At 47.3% G+C, this 13,443-nt stretch overlaps 1 protein-coding gene across 1 annotated transcript in view; it reads right to left on the bottom strand.

Moving 5' to 3' along the window:
- Window positions 1-329: 329 nt before the first annotated feature.
- The window catches only part of LOC126350301 (uncharacterized), a 177,579-nt gene continuing 164,465 nt past the window's right edge, over window positions 330-13,443 (bottom strand). Inside the window, exons 4-5 of the mRNA XM_050002504.1 lie at window positions 9,713-9,895; window positions 330-7,140 (exon numbers count right to left, since the gene is read on the bottom strand). Of these exons, the coding sequence (XP_049858461.1) occupies window positions 6,824-7,140; window positions 9,713-9,895 (500 nt within the window). The 3' untranslated portion in view covers window positions 330-6,823. The remainder of the gene's footprint in view (window positions 7,141-9,712; window positions 9,896-13,443) is intronic.

The following is a 13,443-nucleotide window of genomic DNA, read 5'->3' as shown; positions in this document are numbered from 1 at the left end:
AAACCAATTCTTCCTTTAAAAATGGAAAGGGATAGTAATAGCTCTTACTAGAAAAGATTCACTCAGAAACAGTGTATTCACTTCGTATTTACATGGGGGTATGCACTATGAATATTATCCAGTTTGTATTTGTTGCAAGTTGTCATACACCGTCTGAATCCGGCAATTGCAACATGGTTGTACGTAAATGTAACGAGTGTAGGAAAAAGTCAGTCCTATCTACTGCACAACTAGGAAGCAGCCTTAAAACACTTGCAAAACATGGCTCACGGGACAGGAAGATGGAATACTGGTTAGGTTCAGGTGAAATAATAATGCAAAGTACAAACATTCGTATAAAGAAATATATTTACAGTGATTACATTCTTTTCTTTAAATAAATACATAAATAATTCCTTAACTATACAAGATCTTTGGCAAATATAATACAGTGCGGAATCAGTTAACAATGAACACGGAAGTCTTTGATTCCATTTCAGTCGGTAAATCACATGTCACTGGGTACGGAAGCAAACACACATGTCTAACAAGATCTCCCTTAGTCCACGCCAACGTGTTACGAACGTTTTCCAATAGCTTCAACGAAAATTTCGAGAGCCGAAGCACATGAACGTAACTAACTGAATTGTAACTAACAGTTAACAGTGTGAACCATTAATGATGAAATAAAGTAGGAGCAGTAACAGTGTAACAAAAGGTATTCATAGCCAGAAATAAATATGGGAAGTATACATAACAGACATACTGAATTATGTGTAAGTTTCTGGTATCTCACACCACAGAAATAAAAGGTCTCTCACCAACTGAGTGTTTCGAAAAATGCAGCTAACCCCGTGATCTCTTAACAGCCTTGTTTTATCAACTGTGTTTGCCTTACAGAATATGATTAACTGATCTCATATCACATGGCAAGAAAGTTGGCACAGTGGATAAAGACTAGGTTTTGTAATGGGGAAAGGAGCGATTGAACCTCCGACATTCCCGACTGGTTCATACCCAGACCACTCGCTTCGTCAGCTTTCTATGGCTGAGCCAGCACTCTTTCTCTAAGGATCTAACTGTCGAAAACGCAAATTCTAATCAACAATTTCTCTTTACAGCTGACACAAAAAAGGGCGAACAAATGGAGCAAGGCAGCGCAACGATGAAGTGTTAGAGAGCTGGGTATGTTTTTCCGTGAACTTCTGCAGCCGCATGTTGAAGCGGTTTCGGCAACGAAACCGAAAAATGGACAACTACAGTGGCTTCTAACCACATTACGCCTTGCATTCAGATTATATACGTAGCCCCCGAGCCTGCTCTGAACAGATCAAAAGATTATGCTCTATAGACTGTATGAAATATGGACAGTTGCTAGTGACTGACATAGTGAGACGTTGATTTTTGGTACACTGGGCGGCAGGTAGTTTTCAATCAGTGGACAAGGCCTAGCCTCTGGGTGTCGACTGTTGTCTTAACCCTTGTTTGCCATTGCAGATACCCTCGACAGTCATAGGCTGGCGGTTATCACAGACAAAACTATGCTACTGCCGGTGTTATGTCTCGTTACCCAGGGGCAACACTGACGTACCGAAGCAAGTGTTGCGTAAGCACGAGATGCAGTCTTTCACCCCTACTATTCAACCTGTGAAGAGGCAGTGACGGGAATAAAACGTAGGTTCAAGAGTTGGATTAAAATTCAGGGTGGAAGGATATCAACGACAAGATTCGGTGATGACTTTAATATCCTCAGTACTGAGAATATTATGCACCAGCTGTCGGAAAATGAGTGGTTGCTGTCCTCAGTGGAAGCGAGGAAGGATTGCAGGCTACGTTGAATGAAATGAACAGTGTAAGAGCGCACACTATGGATTAAAAATAAACTGAAGAAAGGCCAAATAAAGAGGAGCAGAAATGAGATTATCGATAATTTTAATATCACAATTGGAGACCAAGAAGCAGGCGAAGGGAAGAAATTCTCCTACCATGGAAGCAAAACAACATATGACGGGCGAAATAAGGCGGAAGTTAACAGCAGACCAAGGCAGGCAATGAGGGCATTCTTGCCAGAAAAGAGTCTACTGGTATCAAACATGGGCCTTTATTTTAGGAATAAATTTCTGAAAACGTACGTTTGAAAGGCTGCGTTGTATGGTGGGAAAACGAGAAATTTGAGACTCGAAGCGTTCGAGGTGTGGTGCTAAATAAAAGTGTGTTGAAAATTAGAACTTAGAATTACTTAAACCTACCTAACCTAAGGACATCACATACATCCATGCCCGAGGCAGAATTCGAACCTGCGACCGTAGCGGTCACACGGTTCCAAACTGAAGCGCCTAGAACCGCTCGGCCACCGCGGCCGGCTGACAATAATACGAGACAGGATGATAGGAGACGTGTTAAGATATCGAGGAATAACTTCGATGGCACTAGAGGGAGCTGTAGGTGGGAGAAACTGTAAGGGAAGACAGAGAATGGAATACATCCAACAAATAATTGAGGAAGTTGGGTGCAAGTACTACCCTGAGATAAAAAGTTGACCCAGGAGTGAATTTCTTACCGGGCCGCATCAAACAAATCAGAAGACTGGTGAAAAAAAAAAAAACTAATCTCGTGTATCCAAAAAAAAAATGGCTCTGAGCACTATGCGACTTGACATCTGTGGTCATCAGTCGCCTAGAACTTAGAACTAATTAAACCTAACTAACCTAAGGACACCACACACATCCATGCCCGAGGCAGGATTCGAACCTGCGACCGTAGCAGTCGCGCGGTTCCGGACTGAGCGCCTAGAACCGCGAGACCACCGCGGCCGGCTCGAGTATCCATTTTTAAGAGATATATACGACTGATCCGAAGGCGGAGTGGATCTCCAGACAACATGATTGTAATGACCGCACTGCTTCTCGGTTCTTACAGCTGGGTCACTTTTGACATTCGTTGAGCTAACGGAATATGCTCCGTATTATACCACAGATGACGATGAAGTGGAAAGTAACGACCGAAACGCCATGTGACGTTCCTACAGGGGGAAGATCGAGAGCCGTGCAGTGCTAGTGGGGTCGTGCGGCTCTGCAAGTTATCCCTCCTGCCGCCTGGCACTGTAGCAGTGATAACGGCACGCCAGCCGGATGCTGGTACAGGTGCACGCGTGGCCGGCCACTCGAGGAGAAGTCCGCGGCTGCAGCTGGGCCGCCCATTGTTCGGAGCTCCCTGCCGGAACCTGCTGGTTGCGCCCTGTGACGACCAACGGGCGGCCGCCGAGTTTGCTGCCTGAAGCGCACCGCCTGCAAAACTGCCCACTCGCGAGGATCTCGACCCACAGCTTAGGAGAACTACATGCAAAACTGCTCCCGCACAGAGGGAACATTGCACTTTCAACAGTAAATTCTAAGTTAATTGCATCAATGCACTGTACAAATGCACAGGGGAAAAGGTTTAACTACTACACCAGTAACCTCCGTCACATGTCGAGTCTAGCGGTGAAGCACGTGACTGGGAAACCAATACGTCGCAGGTGCAATCCCAACCAGACCACCGTCTGCGGCCGGACTGGCCGTGCGGTTCTAGGCGCTGCAGTCTGGAACCGCGCGACCACTACGGTTGCAGGTTCGAATCGTGCCTCGGGCATGGACGTTATGTGATGTCTTTAGGTTAGTTAGGTTTAAGTAGTTCTAAGTTCTAGGGGACTGATGACCACAGATGTTAAGTCCCATAGTGCTCAGAGCCATTTTGAATCGTTTAATCTAACCTTCAACTCTCAACTATGTGAGGAGTGACCAGGAACGACACATGATCTGGATTCCACGTTAAGCTGTACGTCCATTTTCCCTGGTTTGATAACTGGGATAGATTAGGGACACACAAGTCGCCCAAATGGCGGACAGTCGAATGGCCATTGTGTTTCATACTGACTGAAGTATTGCGACAGACACACAACACTACTGCCATGGGATGGATTAAATGGATTCCCTCTGCAGAGGTGAGCACTATTTAGAGGAATCGAGTTCAGTTCCCGATATTGTCAGGGATGTTTCTTTCGTGGCAGGTCTGAAAGAAGGTGCATTCATCCTCATAATAATTCAGAAGCTAGCACAGTGACTAACAGCTCCAAGGTATGGGAAAACAACAACGGCCGGGAAAGGGGTGCACTGAACCCATTCACCTGTATGAGGTCAGAGGCAGAAGATGGTACAGTCGCTGATCGACGGTGGCTGATCGATACTGAATTTAGTCGTAACCAGTAAAAATAAATAATATAAATCACGGCAACGAGATCGCCATAAGTCTTGGGTGTTATTAGCTATAGGTTTCATTTCAGAGTTCTGTGAGATTGTGATTTGACGTACTGTCAATGGCGATGTCATTAGAGCTGGAACACTGTGGCTACATAATGATTGATCATAATATCGCCTGTAGTCTGTGTTCAAAGGAACCATCCAGGAATCCACCATAAGTGATCAGGGGGAATTTTTGAAAAGCTAAAGTTGGATCACCAGAAGGCGATTGTAGCTTCGAATCTCCCGAATACGATTCCCAGTGTGTTAGGTGATTAACCACTGCACCACTTCATTCTGTGGAAATATTGTCTTAATCGAAACCGTACCAGTACAGGCGATTTTTGTAGAGATCACGGGGTTTTCGCTGGCGAGGGTTCACACACGCTGGTCTCGAAGGAAGTAAATTACATTGTTAACAGATTTTAATGAAAGATTTCTTAACAGGAAAAAAGCTGCCAGAGGTCATTACTGATATATTGAAGTCGATATTTGATTCGAGACAGTAAAAAATTTCACTGCTAGAATATGAACTGAAAGTTTTTATATGGAGTTCTAGTAAATATTGCTGTCAAAGCAGGATATAGGGGATGATCAAGTGGGCTCATATTGCAAACAAGGAGCTTGTGCGAAGAGGGCAGTCTGTGGCGATTCTTTGTTATCAGGCATTTATTGAGATACGAGGTATTGCTAGAAGAACAAGTGGTATGGGAAACTTGAGCGTGAAAATAATGGGGAACGATCTCGTTTCGGCTATATGCATCAGACTGCGAGAGATTCAGAGTGTGACAGGTCTGAGGAAGTGGATAGGAAGTCGTAGGATCTGAAGGTTGGAAAACTGCTGCCGACTAGCCTTCGCATTAATGAATAACGAAAACTGCCAGTCTGGTGAGCCTGACAGCTTTCTACGTCAATCACAAAAGTGTCGTCTGACATCTGTTACCTACACCAGGTGTTGTACAAGAACTCCGCCGTATCTTAATGGATCAGGTGGTCACATGCTGCGTTCGGCAGATGCTTTTCAGAAGCACGGACTGGGCTATTACGATCACGTTGGTGGGGAGTTCGACCCGGAGGCATTCTCCTTCAGCTGCGCAAGAAGACCGACAGGCAGAGTGCTTTGTGTGCGGCTGTGCGGAAAAGTCGGTCGCGTAAAACCGGTTGCGGTCTCGAGCGCGGCGGCTCGTAAGCTGGGCTGCCGTGTGGGAACGGAAGCCGCCGTGGCGAGGCGAGCCGCGTGCTGCTCGACCGTGGAGTCCACGACCGCTGGTCGAGCGTGTCAGCCGGCCGGCGCGCGGGGCCTACCCGCTAGGTTGTTGGCTCTGACCAGAAATCACCCTTGTCTGTTGTTCTGGCATCATCCGCTCACTGGGCTGGTATGCTGAGACGGAGGCCAGAAGTCTTCGGCTTCGGCGCCTCTTTGGCACCGTTCTCCTTTATTGCATATCACTGTATCCGACTAGAAACCAGAGAAGCTAAAGATTTCGGTAAAAAAAAACCACAGAATTCTTAGGTGGAGAGAATTTTAGTGTGCATAAGTCATCTTCAGACGAGACACAGCTCAGTTACAGTTGCAACAAAGTCTATTCGGCCGTATCAAGCCTCCAAGGAGGTTGTGAGGTAGCCAAACAGTTCTGCCCCTTCATTCTCTGGCTACTCCTATAATATTTCATAAAAATGCTGCCTTCCTGCCATATCTCCCGCGGTGACACCTTGACGGTAAAGAGAAGATCAGCCTTACAAATATACTATTCTGCTAGCGTTAGATGCCTGTTTTGCTGCTGAAGCTGCACGAAGTCACAGGTGTTGCTCCCTCTCTTCCAGGAACACGCAGAGTGTTTTAGAAATAGAAACTCTCCGAAGTGGAAATACATGTGAAAAGGTTCCAAGGTTCCACTGGCAGTACATCTTTGCTGTGTCGTGTTGACACTCTGGGGCTTCTCGTCCCTCGGTGAAAGTCAGAAATTTTGTTCGCCAGCGTTGTCTCCAGGCGATATCCAAGTCAGATCCAACGGCCACACAAATGAATAATCGAGATGTATTCATGGGTGCCAAAAGTAGTCTCTCGTCGGTGCTTCAATATCTCACGTTTGTGGTAAGGTGTCTGTGTGTTTACTGCATCCTAACAGATTTGAAGGCACTATTTTCCAATTTTCAGAAACAGTGACATATGACTAGGTATAGCTGCTGGTCAGTGCCAGTCCAAAAAACCGGTCTCAGCGAGGCATTCATTTCCCAAAACGACACGGTGCTGCAGTGCGGTGCGGAACGCAACTCAGTGTGCAAGGTACGGAGTGTGGAATAGGCAGGAAGATTGAGACATCACTCCCGCTGGTCCAGTGCCCGACTGCTCTGGCGAGCTACGTCGCTCGACGCGACACAGCTGTAGAGCATCCGCCGTCGACACCGCGGGAGCTCTCGGAACTCTCTGCAGTCCATCGAACTCTCTTAACTCTTGTGAGCCAGCGCTGCGGCGGCAAGCCCACTGCCTGTCGGGGACACAGCTGACGCAGTCAGTTCGGCGCTGTCGGGGGGCGGCGGCACGCCACTGCCTTCGGGGTCGGCCGCTACGCGATGCTCTCCTTGGCGGCGGGGAACAGCTGGTCGTAGCAGGGCGGCTGGTCCAGCGACTCGTAGGGCGGCGGCGGCGGCAGCGGCTCCACCACGAAGACGGCGGCGTCGATGGTGGCCGTGTGCGGCGGCAGCGGCTGCTGGCCCGCCTCCGACAGCTCGGTGCCGCCCCCGCCGGCGCCGCCCCCGCCGCCCCTCCGCCGGCAGCACTCCCACAGGCCGCACAGCAGCAGCAGCGCCCCCGTCACGAGCATCGCCAGCATCAGGTACCCCCACGGGCTGTACTCGGCCAGCACGCTGCTCAGCGCGTCACCTGCAACGCGCCACAGACGTGCTTCATTTTGGAAAGCTGCAGGCTACAGTGAAAATAATATATTGTCTAACCAATAACATTAATTTCAAACAAAGTGACCCGTTTACGACGGCATCGACCATTCTCATATATTGAAAAAAGTACTGTGGTTCAATCCCACCACTTCGGAAACTACACTACTGGCCATTAAAATTCCTACACCAAGAAGAAACGCAGATGATAAACGGGTATTCATTGGACAAATATACTATACTATACTAGAACAACCATGTGTTTACATTTTCAAGCAATTTAGGTGCACAGATCCTGAGAAATCAGTACCCAGAACAACCACCTCTGGCCGTAAAAACGGCCTTGATACGCCTGGCCATTGAGTCAAACGGAGCTTGGATGGCGTGTACAGGTACAGCTGCCCATGCAGCTTCAACACGATACCACAGTTCCTCAAGAGCAGTGACTGGCGTATTGTGACGAGCCAGTTGCTCGGCCACCATTGACCAGACGTTTTCAATTGGTCAGACATCTGGAGAATGTACTGGCCAGGGCAGCAGACGAACATTTACTGTATCTAGAAAGCCCCATACAGGACCTGCAACTTGCGGTCGCGCGTTATCCTCCTGAAATGTAGGGTTTCGCAGGAATGGAATGAGGGGTAGAGCCACGGGTCGTAACTCATATGAAATGTAACGTCCACTGTTCAAGTGCCGTCAATGCGAACAAGAGGTGAGCGAGACGTGTAACCAATGGCACCCCATACTATCACGCCGGAAGATACGCCAGTATGGCAATGACGAATACACGCTTCCAATGTGTGTTCATTTCGATGTCGCCAATCACGGATGCGACGATCATGATGCTGTAAACAGAAACTGTATTCATCCGAAAAAATGACGTTTTGCCATTCGTGCACCCTGGTTCGTCGTTGAGTACACCGTTGCAGGCGCTCCTGTCTGTGATGCGGCGTAAAGGGTAACCGCAGCCATGGTCTCCGAGCTGATAGTCCATGCTGCTGAAAACGTCGTCGGACTGTTCGTGTAGATGGTTATTGTCTCGCAAACATCCCCATCTGTTGACTCAGGGATCGAGACGTGGCTGCACGATGCGTTACAGCAATGCGGGTAAGATGCCTGTTACCTCGACAGGCCGTTGGGATCCAGCACGGAGTTCCTTATTACCCTTCTGAACCCAACGATTCCTTACTCTGCTAGCAGTCATTGGCTCTCGACGAACTTGAGCAACAATGTGTCGCGATACGATAAACCGCAATCGCGATAGGCTACAACCCGACCTTCATCAAAGTCGGAAACGTGATGGTACGCATTTCCGCTCCTTACACGAGGCATCGGAACAACGTTTCACCAGGCGACGCCGGTCAGCGTAGTAATAGACTGCAAATCATGGAGTAAAACTGAAATGATATCAAGTGTTCCCCAGGGAAGCGTCCTGGGACCTCTGCTGTTCCTGATCTATATAAATGACCTGGGTGACAATCTGAGCAGTTCTCTTAGGTTGTTCGCAGATGATGCTGTAATTTACCGTCTAGTAAGGTCATCCGAAGACCAGTATCAGTTGCAAAGCCGTTTAGAAAAGATTGCTGTATGGTGTGGCAGGTGGCAGTTGACGCCAAATAACGAAAACTGTGAGGTGATCCACATGAGTTCCAAAAGAAATCCGTTGGAATCTGAGTACTCGATAAATAATACAATTCTCAAGGCTGTCAATTCAACTAAGTGCCTGGGTGTTAAAGTTACGAACAACTGCAGTTGGAAAGACCACATAGATAATATTGTAGGGAAGGCGAGCCAAAGGTTGCGTTTCATTGGCAGCACAGCTAGAAGATTTAACAAGTCCACTAAAGAGGCAGCTCACACTACACTCGTTCGTCCTCTGTTAGAATATTGCTGCGCGGTGTGGGATCCTTACCAGGTGGGATTGACGGGGGACAACGAAAGGGTGCAAAAAAGGACAGATCGTTTTGTATTATCACGTAATAGGGGAGAGAGTGTGGCAGATATGATACGCGAGTTGGGATGGAAATCATTAAAGCAAAGACGTTTTTCGTCGCAGTGAGATCTTTTTACGAAATTTCAGTCATCAACTTTCTCTTCCGAATGCGAAAATATTTTGTTGAGCTCGACCTACATAGGTAGGAATGATCATCAAAATAAAATAAGAGAAATCAGAGCTCGAACAGAAAGGTTTAGGTGATTATTTTTCCAGCGCGCTGTTCGGGAGTGGAATGGTAGAGAGATAGTATGAGTGTGGTTCGATGAACCCTCTGACAAGCACTTAAATGTGAATTGCAGAGTAATCAAGTAGATGTAGATTAGATGTAGAAATCGGTTGGAAACTTTCCTCATGTTAGCACGTTGCAGTTGTCGCCATGGCGCCAACCTTGTGCGAATGCTCTGAAAAGCTAATCATTTGCATATCATCTTCTTCCTGTCGGTTAAATTTCACTTCTGTAGCACGTCATATTCGTGGTGTAGCAACTTTAATGGGCAGTAGTGTATGTAGGTGATGGTTACTCGCTCCCGGCGTGGTCCCCTACAGGCACAGTAGAGATACTCACGGCCAGCATGCGGGGGCGGCGCGTCGGTGGAGGCGGCGGCGGCGGCGCACACGTCGGGCGCCTCGTCCTCGCCGCGCGGGCAGTTGCTGTAGCCGTCGCAGGCGAGCGCTCGGGACACGCACAGCGAGGCGCGCCGGGTACGGCCGCGACACGTCACCAGCTGCGGAGACGCGCAGCTGCGGCCTGCGCACAACACACACCGCTCCAGCACCCTCACACAGCCACGTAAACGCTAACTCGTATGACTCTGTCAGCTAGGTATAGAAGAGAAGTAACACAAAGCCATACGATAATACTAGTGTATTCAACAAGTAATGCGACACATTTATTATTTCTGGAAGCAGCTTGGTTGTATTCACCCGCCAGGTTAGCCGAGAGCGGTAATGCGCTGCTTCCTGGACTCGGGTAGGCGCACCGGCTCCATATCGGATCCGCCTGGCGGATTACCGACGTCGGTCAGTCTGCCAGCCAGCCTGTATGTGGTTTTTAGGCGGTTTTCCACATCCCGCTAGGTGAATACCGGCCTGGTCCCCACGTTCCGCATCAGTTACACGACTCGCAGACATCTGAACACGTTCGCACTATTCCATGAATTACACTAGACGGAGACAGCAGGGGTACACTAATTCCGTACCGGGGGGTACGGGTTGGAGGCAGGAAGGGCATCCAGCCACCCATTAAACATTAACATGCCAAAGCCGTTTTTAACAATACCGACCCTGCGTCAGCGCGGTACGTGGCACCAGTGAAAGAAAGAAAGAAAGTTGGTTGTATTCAGGAGTCCGACATACCATATTATTTCCTCACTCTTTTTGCTACTAAATCCTGTTTTTGAAAATAACCTCCGTTCAATGCGATGGTTTTCCCCACCTTACCGCCCGTTGCCCGCACGGTACCACTCTACTGGCCGGCGTCGTGCTGCATCAGCAATCCCCCATCATCCACGCTTCCGCGGAGTGCATCCCTCATTGGGTCACATGGATGGAAGTCGGTAGCTGCGAGATTCGTCCGTAGGGTGGACGAGGAAGAACACTCCAATGAAGTTTTCTGAGCTTCTCTCGGGTGCGCAGACTTGCGTGAGGCCTTGTGTTGTCGCGGAAAAAAAAGTTCGTTTACATTTTTGTAGCGACGAACACGCTGAAGTCGTCTCTTCAGTTTCCTGAGGGTAGCACAGGACGCTTGCGTGTTAAATGTGGCACCGTGAGTGACGACATCAAACAGAATAAAACCTCGCTAGTCCGAGAAGACCGTCCCCATGTCTTTACCGGCTGAGCGAACGGCTTTCAATTGTTTATTCGGAGGACAGGTGGAGTGGTGCTTCTCCATAGACTACCGTTCTGTTTCCGATTCGCAGTGGTGAACCCACGTTTCACCGCCTGTGTCGATGTCCGACAACAAATTCTCACAATCAGTCTCGTAAGTTGTAAGCAACTCTGCACAGACGCCTCTCCTTTGCGATGTCCCAGAACAAATAACGCATTTTTTTTCAACCGAAGTTAGCAGAGAAGGCAATGTGTCGCATTATTTATTGAACGCCCTCGCATACGTCACACAATACTTTTGTTATATACACTCAGTACTCCGAAGCTCGTTCGAAGCTCAAAACTTCATCAGTAAGACGTCGTTAAATAGTACGAATTGTTTAAAATTTGTTATGCCAAAGCGGTATCGGGCCACATGCCGATCTTCACCGACACACTATACCTTAGTGGCACATTAAAAGTGTTTAAGGCATGTGCTACATATCTACATACGATATTTAGCAGTACATTTCTTAAACACTATTCATGTGACATAAAAATAGTGACAATGTGCCGCTAAACATGGGCATGTCGCCCGACCTCCACATGCCCGAAATTGCAAATAGAGTAAAAACCCCTACAAATCCAGAGTAACTTCTGTACGAAAAATTGTTTTAAGATTAGTTGAGCTAAAAAAATGTTTAAACTTGAGCCAAACGATATTATCACGTCAGGCGTGGTCTGAGTTTCTTCCACCATCGATCGGTCGCTAAATGGAACCCAAAGTGAAAATCAAAAAATGACCAGACACTGAAAAAAAGCTATCTATTACAGCCCACTGGACATGCTTCAAAAATAAAAGAAAGCGAAATTCATCTGTAAAACAAGCACCTGTTTTATTTAGTCGCGGAGACGGAGTTTATACTATCTATTTCCTTATTTTCATTTCTTTATCCAGACAGCCGTACTTACTACTTTCCATTTCAAATGCTGAAATTCCTTCTTAAGGCACAAGCACGCGGCAATCGGTGTGTACCCGATACGCATATCATACGAAACAGATCACGTAGAAGCTGCTCATCCGCCCGTACGAATACGCTGATTCTGAAGACTTGAAGAGGATCGATACTTGCTGCAGGGATTAGCAATTGACCCAGACCATAAACAAATGTCATGTGCTGCACGTAAAATGGAGAAAAATCTCGGTTATTCTTTGATCACACAATTGCGAAACGGTCGCCGAAAAGACATCCGTATGTAGTGAACACATAAAACAGAGGAAAGGCAGATGCCACACTGAGATTCATTGCAAGAATGTTCAGGAATTGTAGTTCACAACGAAGGAGGCAGCTTACGCTGCTCCTCAGTCATGGAAGTGATAGTTACAGGAAAAATAGATCTGGAGCAGAATAGCGCGTTTCGTCATAGGATTGTTCGGTCATCGCGCAAGCGTAACTGATTACTGTTAAAATTAAATTACTGTTAAAATTCGAGAGCGAACGTTCATAGAGGCATCAACGGCTATATTGCTTTCTCCTACCTATACACCGTGAAAAGATCGTAGAAGGTAAAATGAGAAAGATTTGTTTAGTGTATACGGACGGCTATCAACAACCTTTCTTCCTGCGCACTGTTAGCAACCGGAAGAGGAAAGTGCAGAACTGACAGTGGTACACAAAATACTCTCTGCCGCAAGCCAAAGGTCACTTGCAGAGTACAGGTATAGATGTTTCATGTGTTTGAAGACGGCAGTGACTGCAGCTGCTAAGAACTTCATGGAGAATTCATACTTTATACATGGATGGATGTTCAGTTTCCTCGTGCTATCCACAAGATGATATAAAGTATTTTACAGATGTACATATATTCCCGGATACTTCTGATCGGAGTTGGAGCCTTGCAGCTTCTAAATCTATAGTATTTGAACTAAGAAACAATACACAATATAAACGGGTGAAAAGTATTTATTCTTCTTCGAAAACTAAGAAGTGTCATTCAAATGCCCAATTGGAAGCCGGCCGGTGTGGCCGTGCGGTTCTAGGCGCTTCAATCTGGAACCGCGTGATCGCTACGGTCGCAGGTTCGAATCCTGCCTCGGGCAGGTTAGTTAGGTTAGTTAGGTTTAATTAGTTCTAAGTTCTAGGCGACTGATGACCTCAGAAGTTAAGTCGCATAGTGCTCAGAGCTTGTAAAGGCAGCAACTTTCGTCTTACAGTATTAATGTGGAGGGGAACATGCAGAAACCACTGACTAGAAGATGTGACAGAATGAGGGCAGAATGAAAGGACGTGTTTTAAGACTTCAGTGAAAGCGGAGTCGTAGAGGTCAAAAACTGTAAGGGAAGACAGAGGCTGGGTTTGCTACTCTGTGATCAAGAGTTTGCCACAGGATAGACAGGCCGCATTAAAACAGAGGATTCATCATTTCCACCCTCCCCTTAAAAAAAGAAAGGTTAATAGCTCCAAGAACTAGAGAACATGATGGTGGCGT

This window comes from Schistocerca gregaria, chromosome 1 (genome assembly GCF_023897955.1).
Source record: "Schistocerca gregaria isolate iqSchGreg1 chromosome 1, iqSchGreg1.2, whole genome shotgun sequence".
NCBI lineage: Eukaryota > Metazoa > Arthropoda > Insecta > Orthoptera > Acrididae > Schistocerca > Schistocerca gregaria.
Note: the sequence above shows the minus strand (reverse complement) of the source record. Positions and strands in the feature narration are given on the sequence as shown.